This window comes from Schistocerca nitens, chromosome 4, assembly GCF_023898315.1.
Source record: "Schistocerca nitens isolate TAMUIC-IGC-003100 chromosome 4, iqSchNite1.1, whole genome shotgun sequence".
NCBI classification, from domain to species: domain Eukaryota; kingdom Metazoa; phylum Arthropoda; class Insecta; order Orthoptera; family Acrididae; genus Schistocerca; species Schistocerca nitens.
This window is the reverse complement of record NC_064617.1, coordinates 351,170,798-351,186,519: the sequence shown is the minus strand read 5'-3', so window position 1 is coordinate 351,186,519 and position 15,722 is coordinate 351,170,798. Positions and strand designations below refer to the sequence as shown.

The following is a 15,722-nucleotide window of genomic DNA, read 5'->3' as shown; positions in this document are numbered from 1 at the left end:
AATTGGCTGTGAACAACCTGTGTGCGAGGTGCATGCTGCGATTGCTCACAGTCGACCAAAAGCACGTTTGGGTCATTGCAGCACAATGTCTAGCTATGTTTAATCTGCAAGCCTTTTTACACCAACTGTAATGAGGTTATCAATCTTGGATCTATCAATACACGCCAGAATCAAAATAGCAGTCAAAACAATAAACAAAGGCTGGTGAAAGTGCAACAAAGAAGGCAAAGACCATTTTGTCAGCTGGTAACGTGAGGAACTCTGCTTTCTGGGATTACCAAGGAATTATCTTCATAGATTACATGGAAAAAGACAGAACCATAACTGGCCCTTATTAAGCGCCATTGTCGTATCGCCTGAAACTTGGGTTGGACCAATGATATCATGCAAAAAGTGATCAGAATACAGCACAATCCCACACATCAGCGATAAAAATGGCGAAAGTGTATGAACTGGGATTTCAATTGGTTCCTCATCCATCTTCGTCACTAGACTTAGCCCCAAGTGACTTCTTCCTGGCCGCGCGGGATTAGCCGAGCGGTCTCAAACGCTGCAGTCACGGACTGTGGGGTTGGTCCCGGCGGAGGTTCGAGTGCTCCCTCGGGCATGCGTGTGTGAGTTTGTCCTTAGGATAATTTAGGTTGAGTAGTGTGTAAGATTAGGGACTGATGAACTTAGCAGTTAAGTCCCATAAGATTTCACACACATTTTAACTTGTTCCTGTTTTCTAACTAGAAACTTTGGCTTGATGGGAAGAAATTTTCATAAAATGAGGAAATGATAGTTGCATTCAACGAGTGTTTTGCAGAGTCTGACAGACCTATTTCTATGACGGATGTAAAAGCTCCAGGATCGCTACAGCAACTGTGTATCCCTCAAAGGAAGCTATGTCGAGAAGTAAGGTGAGTCGTTTTCCAAACCGACATTTTTTCTTGCTTATTTACATCTATTGGTCAATTCTGCATTACATCGTCGTGTCCTGATACTTTTCGTCAGGTGGTGCACTTACACTATCTACTATGGATTGAAGGATTGGCTCACGAGAGGAATACAGGCTGTTTCACAATTCATGTTTCAACGGAAAATGTTCGTTTCTATGTTACAAGTAAAACAAGAAGTACAAATTTCGCTCCTATTTACTGTGATATTGCAACAGCTGTTCGATATGACAAACAACAAATTCTGTGCAAACAGTGTATCCGCGCAGTACGTCCGCATAAACTATCCAACAAGCGTGGTGCGTGGTTAATCGCTTCTGCTGCAGACGTGATCCGTGCAACCAGGTCTTCCTCCAAATGGACGCAGGTCTCGTAGACAACACTCTTCATGTGGCCGCACAACAAGAGTTAAGTCTGGAAAGCTCGGTGGCCAAGCTCTATCTCGACCGAGTCACTTATCCCTGTAGATTACGTTCAGATGTTTTCGGACGCGAATTTCATATTAAACTGCCAAGCCACCATTTTGGAACCACAATTCGTGCCGCATGTCCAATGTCACATCTTCCGAAAACTCCGCCAGCACTTGTTGCAGGAATATCAAGTACATGGCACCCATTAGGTGGGGAGAAAGGATGGAGGTCGAACCACACGACCCTCCCAGATACCTGTACAGACACTGATGCCGAAAATCTTCGTGTACACGTGGCTTTGGGGTTTTTTTGATCCCAAAAATGACTATCTAGAGCGCTCAAAATACCTTCCCTGTTGAAATGCTCTCCGTCAGTGAAAAAAATTCGCCTTGGAAACTGTGGAAAATCCTCACAACATTGTAAAAGCCAAGTGCAGAAATTCACACGTGGCACAAAATCCGTCGGGAGCATGGCGTGTACCTTCTGAGGGTGATATGGGTGGGCTTGCTGTTCACGCAGAACACGTCAGACAGACGAGTGAGAAACATGCAAGTAAGGTGCAATGACTGAGTATTCGTCGATGGGTTCTCTTCAGCTTGATGAAGCACTTCCTCTTGCAATACGCCAGTGCGCCGCGTTCTTGGAGATTCACAGTCTGCTCTACCCCTTGAGAATTCCCCAGTTTCCCGCATTAGTTGTTCTATTCTGCCAAAATGAGTTCACACGATTTGGAAAGTACTCGTGGTACAGACGTTGGCCTTCTCTTCCATTACGGCGAGCCTCACCGTGAATTAACAACGATGGATGTACTCTGCGAATGTGTACTCGGACATCCTGTTAGTGCAGTACTAGTTACCGTAATCTCAACTAACGCATCACCAGGAAGCGTGAAAACAAGGTGGATGGAAATAGAGGATATCACGTGACAACGGGTCGTGGTACCATTCATTAACGTGCGTAACAGGCGAACTGCGTAAGAAGCACTCAGCGCGCGATCGAGTAGCTCTTGTTTTCCTTGTAATATGGAAACGGAACCATTTTCGGACATGGGTTCCTGTGTAAAAGTTAGCCGCTAGTAAGTTCCCTCTGCAACCTGTAGAAGCGTGTAGCATGAATTGTGAAATACATCGGTTTCTTCAGCGCCAGTTTAACCGGATTATTAAAACCGCTCAAAATAACCGGTTTCTGAAATAACCGATTTTCCGTTTTTTATTCTTATTATGAAACGTAGAAATCGAACAAAGACTGAAAATTTGGACTCCCTCAGTTTTAAGATACATAGAAACAAGATATAAAATTAAATAGGCTAATAAAAGAAAATTTGTCCGCCCACCGCCCGCTGCTTTTCTCGAAAAGTGGTAAATAACCGACTACTAAAACAAAAACGACCAGTATTCTCCGATAGATTCTAATTTTTTGAAACTCCGCTCATAAATAATTTTGTAATCGGAGATCATACTACTATTTGGACATTACGAATAGTCAGTGCAAAAGAATGAAAACTGAGACTGAAGGGCTCTATTTTTCGTGTTAATTAGTCCGTTTTCAAGAGCTGCAAGCAGATAAAGGCAAGTTATGTAGACACTGCCAGCAGATGAGCTGCTTTCTATTTTTATCGCAAACTATGAATGAACTGTTAATTTCTAAGTTTTCTGAATGAGATTTTCACTCTGTAGCGGAGTGTGCACTGGTATGAAACTTCCTGGCAGATTAAAACTGTGTGCCGGACCGAGATTTGAACTCGGGACCTTTGCCTTTCGCGGGCAAGTGCTCTACCATCTAAGCTACCGAGTTCGAGTCTCGCGTCCGGCACACAGTTTTAGTCTGCCAGGAAGTTTCATATCATCGCACACTCCGCTGCAGAGTGAAAATATCATTCTGGAAACATCCCCCAGGCTGTGGCTAAGCCATCTCTCCGCAATATCCTTTCTTTCAGGAGTGCTAGTTCTGCAAGGTTCGCAGGAGAGCTTCCGTAAAGTTTGGAAGGTAGCAGACGAGGTACTGGCAGAAGTAAAGCTGTGAGGACGGGGCGTGAGTCGTGCTTAGGTAGTTCAGATGGTGGAGCACTTGCCCGCGAAAGGCAAAGGTCCCGAGTTCGAGTCACGGTCCGGCATACAGTTTTAATCCGCCAGGAAGTTTCATTTCTAAGTTTTCTCCTTATATTAAGTAACAGGCTTGTTGTGGCTCCTCCCGTTTTTAATCTTTTAAAGCAAATGGATCATTGCACTAAACTGACACCACACTTTATAAAAGCTTCCAGACTACGGGTTGTGCCATTCAGTAACACAACTGATGTCAGATGACGACAGTGAGAAACTACCTTATAGACCACTTGAGGCAAGTCCTGCACCCACCATGTGCACGTGTAGCGTCTAATGGGCCACAGCAGATGGTAACCGTACATTACTGCCTCGCCAATGGTGTACTAGGTCTTCTGCCACGTGTCTACTGCTCGTTGCTGTTGGCATTGTTATTAAAATAGCACTGATCGTTTTTACGATTTTCTATAACAACGAAATAATTCAAAGTAATGCGAATTTTACGAATAAAATTTAATCGTTCTTTAAAAAAGAACAAGGACTGTTCCTATGACTGTCTGACATTTCGTTTTTTTTTACCTGGTTTATTAATAAAATCTATTAATACCCAGAGCTCAGATGGAAAAAAACCCTAAGCAAATAAGGGAAAGCAGGAAGGTAGAAAGAGTATATAGAGGGTCTGTACAAGGCAGATGTACTTGAGGGCAATATTATGGAAATGGAATAGGAAGTAGATGAAGATGAAATGGGAGATATGATACTGCGTGAAGAATTTGACAGAGCACTGAAAGACCTAAGTCGAAACAAGGCCCCGGGAGTAGACAACATTTCAAAAGAACTACTGATAGCCTTGGGTGAGCCAGGTATCGCAAAACTCTTCCATTGATGTATGAGGGAGGCGAAATACTCTCAATTTGCAAGAAGAACATAATAATTCCAACCCCCCAAAAAAACTGGTGTAAAAATTACCGAACAATCAGTTTAACAAGTCACGGTTGCAAAATACTAACACGAGTTCTTTACAGACGACTGGAAAAACTGGTAGAAGCCGACCTCGGGGAAGGTCAGTTTGGATTCCGTAGAAGTATTGGAACACGCGAGAGAATACTGACCCTACGACTTACCTTAGGAGACAGGTTAAGGAAAGACAAACCTACGTTTCTGGGTTTTGTATACTTATAGAAAGCTTTTGACAGTGTCGTCAAAGGTGACAGGGGTAAAATAGAGGGAGCGATAGGCTATTTACAATCTGTGCATAAACCAAATGGCCGTTGTAAGAGGCGACGGGTACGAAAGGGAAGCAGTGATGGAGAAGGGAGTGAGACAGGGTTGTAGCCTATCCCCGATGTTATTCAACCTGTATATTGAGCAAGAAAAGAAAGATTTGGAGTAGAAATTGAAAACCATGCAGAAGAATAAAAACTTCGAGGTTTGCCGACGACATCGAAATCTGTCAGAGGCAGCAAAGGACCTGGAAGACCAGTTGAACGGTATGGGCAGCATTTTGAAAGGAGGATATAAGATGAACATCAACAAAAAACAAAATGAGGATAATGGAATGTAGTCGAATTAAATCGAGTCATGCTGAAAGATTTGGAGCACGAAATGAGACACTTAATGTAGTAGATGAGTTTTGCTATCTGGGAAGCAAAATAACATGATGGTCGAAGTAGAGAGGATATAAAATGTAGACTGGCAATGGCAAGGAAACCGTTTCTGAACAAGAGAAATTTGTTAACATCGAGTATAGATTTAAGTGTCAGGAAGTCCTATGTATAAGTATTTGTATGGAGTGTAGCGATGTATGGAAATGATACATGGACGATAAATAGTTTAGACAAGAAGAGAATAGAAGCAATGGAAATATGGAGCTACAGAAGAATGCTGAAGATTAGATGGGTAGATCACGTAACTAATGAGGAGGTACTGAATAGAATTGGGGAGAAGAGGAATTTGTGACACAAGTTGACTAGAAGAAGGGATCGGTTAGTAGGAAACATTCTGAGGCATCAAGGACTCACCAGTTTAGAAATTATTCCAATCCATATGTGGCATACAGCAAAGCAGTGCTTAACCGTATTGGTTAAAAACAGTCTTGGTTGCAATTTTATTTTTTTTTTATTTTTTCAACTATGCGTTTCGCCTTATTTAGGCATCTTCAGGTTGATTTTAATTTGGTATTTCTTAAAGCGATCCTTTAGGCAGTGTAGCCAAAGGGCATCGTCGAATACATCAGGCCAACGTTGCCTCCGGTAAACTCAGTAAAAACTTTTCTAGATGGATCAACCTGAAGATGCCTAAATAAGGCGAAACGCGTAGTTGAAACAATAAAAAAACTACGATTGCAACCAAGTAACCAATACTCACCAGTTTAGTATTGAAGGGAAGCGTGGAGGGTAAAAATCGTTGAGGGAGACCAAGAGCTGAATACAATAAGCAGATTCAGAAGGATGTAGTTTGCAGTTCAAATGGCTCTGAGCGCTATGTGACTTAACTTCTGAGGTCATCAGTCCGCTAGAACTTAGAACTACTTAAACCTAACTAAGCTAAGGACATCAAACACATCCATACCCGAGGCAGGATTCTAACCTGCAATCGTAGAAGTCGCGCGGTTCCAGACTGAAGCGCCTAGAACCGTTCGGCCACAACGGCCGGCGTAGGCTGCAGTAGTTACTCGGAGATGAAGAGGCTTGCACAGGATAGAGTAGCATGGAGAGCTGTATCAAATCAATCTCTGGACTGAATATCACAACAACATTAGTAAAAAATACCTGTTATTTCGAACTAAAATATCGGTACCGGTTTTAATCGGTCAGTTTTTCCCATACCTATTGCGAAACTCCATGTTTCTGGCGGGCAGCATCAGACCAGTCAGAAGAGCAGAAGAGTGATTACGGCAACAGAGAGTGGACAGGACAGATACCTGTGGCGAGGTCTCGGCGCGCCAGCACGAACACCACGTATCCGCAGAGGACCTTGTGGCAGAGCGCGACCAGCATGCGCGACGCCTCCGCGTCGGACAGCCCGCCCCCGCCGCCCTGCGACAGGTCCGCCGCCCACGCCGGCGGCACTACCCCGCAAGTCGAGTTGCCGCTCCCTGCCCACACAGGAAACATTACACAGGCGTCTGACACCTGTAGCCAACTTGATAATTAATGCACAAACAGCTCTATGACCGAGGAACAATACATAGACTCAACTTACATTTACCAAGAAGAATACATTGTAGCCGTTACTGGTCTGCTAGAGGCGATGGCGTTATATTACACTACTGACCATGAACACTGCTACACCACGATGATGACGTGCTACAGACGCGAAATTTAACCGACAGGAAGAAGATGCTGTGATATGCAAATGATTAGCTTTTCAGGGCATTCACACAAGATTGGCGACGGTGGCGACACCTAAAACGTGCTAACATGAGGAAAGTTTCCAACTGGCTTCTCATATACAAACAGCAGCTGACCGGCGTTGCCTGGTGAAACGTTGTTGTGATGCCTCGTGTAAGGAGGAGAAATGCGTACCATCATGTTTCCGACTTTGAAAAAGGTCGGATTGTAGCCTAACGCGATTGCAGTTTATCGTATCGTGACATTGCTGCTCGCGTTGGTCGAGATCCAATGACTGTTAGCAGACTATGGAATCGGTGGTTTCGGGAGGGTAATATGGAACACCGTGCTGGATCCCAACGGCCTCGTATCACTAGCAGTCTAGATGACAGGCATCTTATCCGCATGGCTGTAACGGATCATGCAGCCACGTCTCGATCCCTGAGTCAACAGATGGGGACGTTTGCAAGTCAACAACCATCTGCACGAACAGTTCGACGACGTTTGCAGCAGCATGCACTATCAGCTCGGAGAACATGGCTGCGGTTACCCTTGACTCTGCATCACAGACAGGAGCGCCTGCGATGGTGTACTCAGCGACGAACCTGGGTGCATGAATGGCAAAACGTCATTTTTTCGGATGAATCCAGATTCTGTTTACAGCATCATGATGGTCGCATCCGAGTTTGGCGACATCGCGGTGAACGCACATTGGAAGCGTGTATTCGTCATTGCCATACTGGCGTCTCACCCAGCGTGATGGTATGGGGTCCCATCGGTTACACGTCTCTGTCACCTCTTGTTCTCATTGACGGCACTTTGAACAGTGGGCGTTACATTTCAGATGTGTTACGACCCGTGGCTCTACCCTTCATTCGATCCCTGCAAAACCCTACATTTCAGCAGGATAATGCACGACCTGCAGGTCCTGTACGGGCCTTTCTGGATACAGAAAATGTTCGACTGCTGCCCTGGTCAGCACATTCTCCAGATCGCTCACCAACTGGTAACGTCTGGTCAATGGTGGCCGAGCAACTGGCTCGTCACAATACGCCAGTCACTACTCTTGATGAACTGTGGTATCGCGTTGAAGCTACATTGGCAGCTGTACCTGTACACACCATCCAAGTTCTTTTTGACTCAATGCCCAGGGGTATCAAGGCCGTTATTTCGCCCAGAGGTGGTTGTTCTGGGTATTGATTTCTCAGGATCTATGCACCCAAATAGCGTGAAAATGTAATCACATGTCAGTTCTAGCATTATATATTTGTGCAATGAATACCCGTTTATCATCTGCATTTCTTCTTGGTGTAACAATTGTAATGGCCAGTAGTGTATTTATGGTTATTTCACAGTTCATAATACAGTAATCCTTCATGTATGGAATATGTGCTTTCAATATTACATTACAATTTTATTACGAAAATAGTAAGTCGACAACAATGCACCTTCTAAACTGACATTTATATGTCCATTGTTGTAAGTAATTCATAGAGAGTTCATACACGTTCATTGTTATGACAAATTCGTAGTTAGGTATTGAGTTTTGCTGAAGTAAGACGTGGTGTTTTATACTGAGGCGAGGGATACCTTCTAATATCGCATCGAACCTCCTTTTTCCCGGCATAGTGCAGCAGCTTCACGTGGCATGAAAGTCCCCTGCATAAATATTCAGCCATACTGCCCCTGTAGCTGTCTAATTGCGAAAGTGTTGCCGGTGCAGCATTTTGTGCACGAACTGACCTCTCGATTATGCCCCATAAATGTTCGATGGGATTGATGTCAGGCAATCTGGTTGCTCAAATCATTCACTCGAACTCTCCAGGACGTTCTTGAAACCAATGGCGAACAATTGGGGCTCGGTGACATGGTGCACTTGTGATGATACAGTTAAATTCAAATTGCAGTGTGTAATTTTTTTTATTTGTTTAAACAGTATCGAGTGAAGATCGACCGAGTAAAATGATCGATCTGATACAAAAGGTTAGTTTGAAAGAAACCTCTATAACTAAGTCAATAAACGCAAGTGTGCTGTCTGATAAATGTTTCTTGGAAGGAGAGAGTATTTTGTTAAAAATTAATAATTTTATGACAGATAAAATGTAGAAATGAATGTAAGTTATAAATGTACTGACTATAACATTCTATGGGTCAGAACGTGCAATTCCTTTAAACAAAATAAAATCATAATGGTAGGGAATCCAAAATGGGTTTTCGATCGCCTGTCTTTTGGATGACCTTGGTGCGAACACTGCAAGGTAGGAAAAGAAAGGAGAACGAGAGACAGTTGCAGTCGGGTCTTGACAGTGTATGTATCGTGGCGTGTCATGTCTGGCGAAGTAAGTGTTAAGCAAAAACAGTTCCGTGTGAAAGTGCTTAATATTTGGGGTGGGAGTGCTTTATAGTTTCTAAAGTCATTTCCAGTTTATTTTGTGTCGGAAAACACGAAAATCCAGCTGGTTTCATATGAGCCGATGATACAGCAAGTTATCATGGCTACCGCATATGTATGGTACTTATAAATTAATTCCATCACTGGAGATGTGAAGAGTCTATCCAAATTTTCATACAGCAAGCAACAACTTCAACACTTACCTGAACTAGTTATCAAGAGGTTGAGATCAGACAATGCTGTTCCACCAAGACTATATGAACTACCCAAGATTCACAAGGATGGCAATCCACTCCATTGATACTAAGTCATATTGGTGCTTCTAGTTATTCGAGTGCAAAAAAATCTGGCCTCCTTACTCAAGCCGTACGTGGGTAAGTGCTGCCACCATACACGTAATTCCAAGGATTTTATCAATCGTTTGAAGACCGTTAAGCTGAGCAGCTCGGATTCACTAGTTAGCTTCGATGTGGTCTCACTTTTTACCACAGTGCCTTTATTTGACTCGCTACATCTTATTGGTAACTTGTTCAATAATGATTTGACAGCTTTGTTTGGACATACTCTCTACTCAGCTTATTTCTTATTTAATAACGAATGTTTTGAACAAACTGACCGTGTCGCCATGAGAAGTCTCTTGTCCCCTGTGGTGGCCAAGCCTTTGAGGAGAAAGCTCTTGAGTCTGACTTCTTAAAGCCTACGGTTTTCTGGCGTTATGTAGATGATATTTTCGTCGTATGGCCTCATGGCAGACAAGAACTGGAAAAATTCCTTTGTCATTTAAATTCTTTACATGAGAACATCAAGTTTACTATGGTGATTGAGAAAGATGGGACTTAACCCTTTCTAAACGTGTTAGTACGCCGTACAGAATGATTAGTCTTTGGGACATTCGGTGTACAAAAAACATACAGGTATATATATTTTTAGGCGTCCAGCTGCCATCAGCCCGCACAAACCGCCGGCGTTCTTAGTACTTTAATTCACCGGGCGCATGTAATTTCGTATGTTGATAGCCTTCACGAAGAACTAGTGCATCTCGAGAAGGTTTTTAAAGAGAATGGCCATACTTCGCGTCAAATGCGGAAGCCGTGCACAATTATAGCAACAAGAATCAACACTCTGAGGAGACTGATGACGACTATAAATCAACTGTGTTCCTTCCATATGCCGAGAACGTGTCTTCTAAAATAAGCAGATTGCTTAGGATGAATAATATTAATGTCATCTTCCGCCCACGAGCAAAGAGCAGGGCCTTAGTCGAATCCGCTAAGGACGATTTACAATTGAGGAAGGCGGGTATTTATAAAATTCCCTGTGAGTTTGGTTCTGCATATATAGGTCAGACAACACGAACGGTCCAGGAACGTTGTGTAGAACACGAAAGACACACAAAGGAAGAAAAAAAACATGTCTCTTCAGTACTTCGTCTACTCACCTGAGGACGACCGGACGGCTCTGGGCAGAAATATCTTGGCAGAATGTTGATTGGATCCCGCTGCAAACCCGAAAATTACTGGAAGAAGAAATACGGCGGGAAAATTTCAGAAGTCACACGATCAGAGGGGTTGCTGATAATGTCGGCATATCCATTGGCTCGTACCAAGAAATTTTTTCGGATATTTTCGGTGTAAATCGTGTAGCGTCGCTCAGGAATTGCCAAGTGAGGTCAACAACGATCCAAAACTTCTAAGGAAGTTTACAACATATGACGAAACACGGATATATGGGTATGACATCGAAACCAAGGTCCAATGGTCCCAATTCAAGCTGCCTGAAGAGCCAAGACCGAAAAAAATTCGACATGTTCGATCACATGTGGAGGTTCTTCTCACTGATTTCCTCAATTACCAAGGGATACTGTATTATGAGCTTCTGCCTTTTGGTCTTACAGTCAATAAGGAATACTATCGAGAAGTTATGTGCTGTGTGCTTGAAGCAATCCGAAGAAAACGACCAGAATTGTGGCAAAACCACTTGTGGAAATTGCATCAAGATAATGCACCAGCTCATAGTTCAATGCCTGTTAGTGATTCATTTTTAGTAAAAAACAAAACCGTTATGTTGCATCAGGCACCGTTTTTGTCTCTGCGACTTGTTTCCATTCCCGAGGTCACAGAGAACCACGAAAGTACGTCGTTTTGCCGCAATTGATGAGATAAAAACAGAATCTGTGAAGAAGTTGAACACCATAATGAAAAGTGAGTTGCAGAAGTGCTTTCAAGATTGGAGAAAGCGTTGCCACAAGTGTATTATGTCTGAGGGAGATTACTTTGAAGAGGACAAATTGATGTTGATGAATAAGTGAAGTTTCATTAAGAAGAACGAAAATCCCTGTTACTTTTTGATCACACCTCGTACATACTCTATATGATCGACGTTACGACCCCTCTGCTAGGATTCGCGGCACGGAGCCTGGTGGCTGTCCATTCATGCCTCAGACCAGTAGGTGGCGACACATACGTCGGCGAGCAGTCCCGTATACTTGATGGCAGAGTGGTGGCTGCCAAGACCCTGAGCAACCAGACAGTACTCGCTGGTTTGGAGCCTGGAGGTGGCTTTGGCAGTTGGGACATAGTTGCGGCATAGACTCCAATGCTGCACCAGTTTCATCGATGACTGACACACACAGCAAGCCCTACACATGGACCTGCCATGGCGGTCATCTGATTGTCCAGGGGCTTAAATGCAGGTGTCCTGGGCTGACTTTGCAGAAGCGGCTGCGTTTCTGTGTCACGGAGAAATGTCTCATATAAAGGGCCACTGACTGAGGCCAATCGATCGTCAGACAGCAGTGGGTTGACCTTCAGAAGCTTCCTGATGGTTGGTCAATGTCCTAGGTAGTTGGCACGTGCAAGTCTGGTGACACGGAAGCAGCTCACTGTTACTGAATTCGCTGAACAGGCAGGGTGCTCTTTGGTAGCTGCCAGTGCTGGGTCTTCAGCGATCTGCCTAAGGCACTGAGCACAGATTGTGACCTGTGCCACTGCAAAATGAAGACTCTAAAATGAAGATTCTAAAATTGCCGTTTTTGGTGTACATGAGTTGCTCCGCTTTGACTTGTGTCATGTCACAAGCCACACAATGCTACAACTGGCTAAAGGAGACGTTTAGCGGAATCTCGGGAAATGACTTGTAGCAGCGTGTGAAAATTCTGTAATGAATAAAAGCAGTGGACTCCAGAATGCAAGGGATGGGGAATGTGCCCCACCCTCTGCCCGCCCCTTCTTGCGGATTTGGTGTAGCATGCCGTACGATATACTTCTTGAATTAAAATAATGGCATCATAATAGTGATCTGATATATCGTTTAAAATATTACCATATATTTTAGCGAGTTTTGTCATAGATATTAGTGCTGCTTTATTTTAAGTTTGTCCATATAGATCTGAAGATGGTTCCTTCAATAAACTGTAACGTATAATGGCAAAACATAACGGTTTTCAGTTAGACACAGTAATTTATTATGAATCTCTCAGTTGCAACGTTTCTAACCAACATAAACACTGAGGTGACAAAAGTCATGGGATACCGCCCCCACCGGCCGGTGTGACGGAGCCGTTCTAGGCGCTTCAGTCCGGAACAGCGCTGCTGCTACGGTCGCAGGTTCGAATCCTGCCTCGGGCATGGATGTGTGCGATGTCCTTAGGTTAGTTAGGTTTAAGTAGTTCTAAGTCTAGGGGACTGGTGACCTCAGATGGTAAGTCCCATAGTCCTTAGAGCCATTTGAACCATTTGATACCTCCTAACATCGTATCGGACCTCCTTTTGCCCAGAGTAGCGCAGCAAACTCGCCATAGTAAGTGTCCAAGGAATAGAAAAGCAACTGAAATCACTCAACAGAGGAAAATCAACTGGACCTGACGGGATACCAATTCGATTCTACACAGAGTACGCGAAAGAACTTGCCCCCCTTCTAACAGCCGTGTCCCGCAAGTCTCTAGAGGAACGAAAGGTTCCAAATGGTTGGAAAAGAGCACAGGTAGTCCCAGTCTTCAAGAAGGGTCGTCGAGCAGATGCGCAAAATTATAGACCTATATCTCTGACATCGATTTGTTGTAGAATTTTAGAAGATGCTTTTTGCTCTAGTGTCATGTCATTTCTGGAAACCCAGAATCTACTCTGTAGGAATCAACATGGATTCCGGAAACAGCGATCGTCTGAGACCCAACTCGCTTTATTTGTTCATGAGACCCAGAAAATATTAGTTGCAGGCTCCCAGGTTAGATGCCATTTTCCTTGACTTCCGGAAGGCGTTCGATACAGTTGCGCACTGTCGCCTGATAAACAAAGTAAGAGCCTACGGAATATCAGACCAGCTGTGTGGCTGGATTGAAGAGTTTTTAGCAAACAGAACACAGCATGTTGTTCTCAATGGAGAGACGTCTACAGACGTTAAAGTAACCTCTGGCGTGCCACAGGGGAGTGTTATGGGGCCATTGCTTTTCACAATATATATAAATGACCTAGTAGATGGTGTCGGAAGTTCCATGCGGCTTTTCGCGGATGATGCTGTAGTATACAGAGACGTTGCAGCATTAGAAAATTGCAGCGATATGCAAGAAGATCTGCAGCGGATAGGCACCAGATGCAGGGAGTGGCAACTGACCCTTTAACATAGACAAATGTAATGCATTGTGAATACATAGAAAGAAGGATCCTTTATCGTATGATTCTATGATAGCGGAACAAACACTGGTAGCAGTTACTTCTGTAAAATATGTGGGAGTATGCGTGCGGAACGATTTGAAGTGGAATGATCATATAAAATTAATTGTTGGTGAGGCGGGTACCAGGTTGAGAGTCATTGGGAGAGTGCTTAGAAAATGTAGTCCATCAACAAAGGAGGTGGCTTACAAAACTCTCGTTCGACCTATACTTGAGTATTGCTCATCAGTGTGAGATCCGTACCAGGTCGGGTTTACAGAGGAGATAGAGAAGATCCAAAAAAGAGCGGCGCGTTTCGTCACAGGGTTATTTGGTAAGCGTGATAGCGTTACGGAGATGTTCAACAAACTCAAGTGGCAGACTCTGCAAGAGAGGCGCTCTGGATCGCGGTATAGCTTGCTCGCCAGGTTTCGAGAGGGTGCGTTTCTGAATGTATCGAATATATTGCTTCCCCCTACTTATACCTCCCGAGGAGATCACGAATGTAAAATTAGAGAGATTAGAGCGCGCACGGAGGCTTTCAGACAGTCGTTCTTCCCGCGAACCATACGCGACTGGAACAGGAAAGGGAGGTAATGACAGTGGCACTTAAAGTGCCCTCCGCCACACACCGTTGGGTGGCTTGCGGAGTATAAATGTAGATGTAGACTCAAAAAGTTGTTAGAAGTCCCCTGCAGAAATATCGAGCCATGATGTCTCTACAGCCGTCTACAATTGCAAAAGTGCACGAACTGATCTCTCGATTATGTAAAATACATGTTAGATGCGTGGCCAAACCATTCGCGCGAATTTTCCAAAATGTTCTTCAATCGCGAACAATTGTGGCCTGGTCACAGGGCTCACTGTCATCCAAAAAAATGCCAACTTTGTTTGGGAACATGAAGTCCATGAATGGCTGCAAATGGTCTCTAGTAGCCGACCATAACCATTTCCAGTCAATGATCGTTTCCGTTGCACCAAAGGACCAAGTCCATTCCATGTAGACATAGCCCACAGCACTATGGAGCTACCACCAGCTTGCACAGTGTCTTATTGACAACTTGGGTCCATGACTTTGTGGGGCCTGCGCCACACTGGAACCCTATCAGCTATTACCAATTGAAACCGGAAACCATCTTACCAGGCCACTGTTTTCCAGTCGTCTAGGGTCCAATTGATATGGTCACGGGCCCAGGGGAGGCGCTACAGGCGATGTCGTGCTGTTAGCAAAGCCACTCGCGTCGGTCGTCTGCTGCCACGGCTCTTTAACGCCGAATTTCGCCGCATTGTGCTAACGGCTACGTTCGCCATACGTCGCACATTGATTTCTGCGCTTATGTCACGCTTTGTTGCTTGTCTGTTAGCACTGACGACTCTATGCAAACGCCGCTGCTCTCGGTCATTAAGTGATTTCCGAAACGGAATGTCCTACGCGTCCAGCTCCAATTACCGTTTCGCTTTCAAAGTCTGTTAATTCCCGCCTTGCAGCTGTTATCACGTCGGAAATCTTCTCACGTGAATCACCTGACAAGGGAACCGCCCCATCGCACCCCCCTCGGATTTAGTTATAAGTTGGCACAGTGGATAGGCCTTGAAAAACTGAACACAGATCAATCGAGACAACAGGAAGAAGTTGTGTGGAACTATGAAAAAATAAGCAAAATATACAAACTGAGTAGTCCATTTTCAAGATATGCAACATCAAGGACAATGCGTTCAGGAGCGCCGTGGTCCTGTGGTTAGCGTAAGCAGCTGCGGAACGAGAGATCCTTGGTTCAAGTCTTCCCTCTAGTGAAAATTTTAATTTTTTATTTTCAGTTTATGTGACAAACTCTTATGTTTTCTTCACTTTTTTGGGAGTGATTATCACATCCACAAGAAAACCTAAATCGGGCAAGGTAGAAGAATCTTTTTACCCATTAGCCAAGTGTACAAGTTAGGTGGGTCGACAACATATTCCTGTCA

The 15,722-nt window shown here is 44.1% G+C and overlaps 1 protein-coding gene across 1 annotated transcript in view; it reads right to left on the bottom strand.

Moving 5' to 3' along the window:
- The window catches only part of LOC126252305 (glutamate receptor ionotropic, delta-1-like), a 228,569-nt gene extending 216,882 nt beyond the window's left edge, over positions 1–11,687 (bottom strand). The window contains exons 1-2 of the mRNA XM_049953187.1: positions 11,555–11,687; positions 6,311–6,484 (exon numbers count right to left, since the gene is read on the bottom strand). Coding sequence (XP_049809144.1) covers positions 6,311–6,484; positions 11,555–11,687 — 307 coding nt within the window. The remainder of the gene's footprint in view (positions 1–6,310; positions 6,485–11,554) is intronic.
- Positions 11,688–15,722: the final 4,035 nt, after the last annotated feature.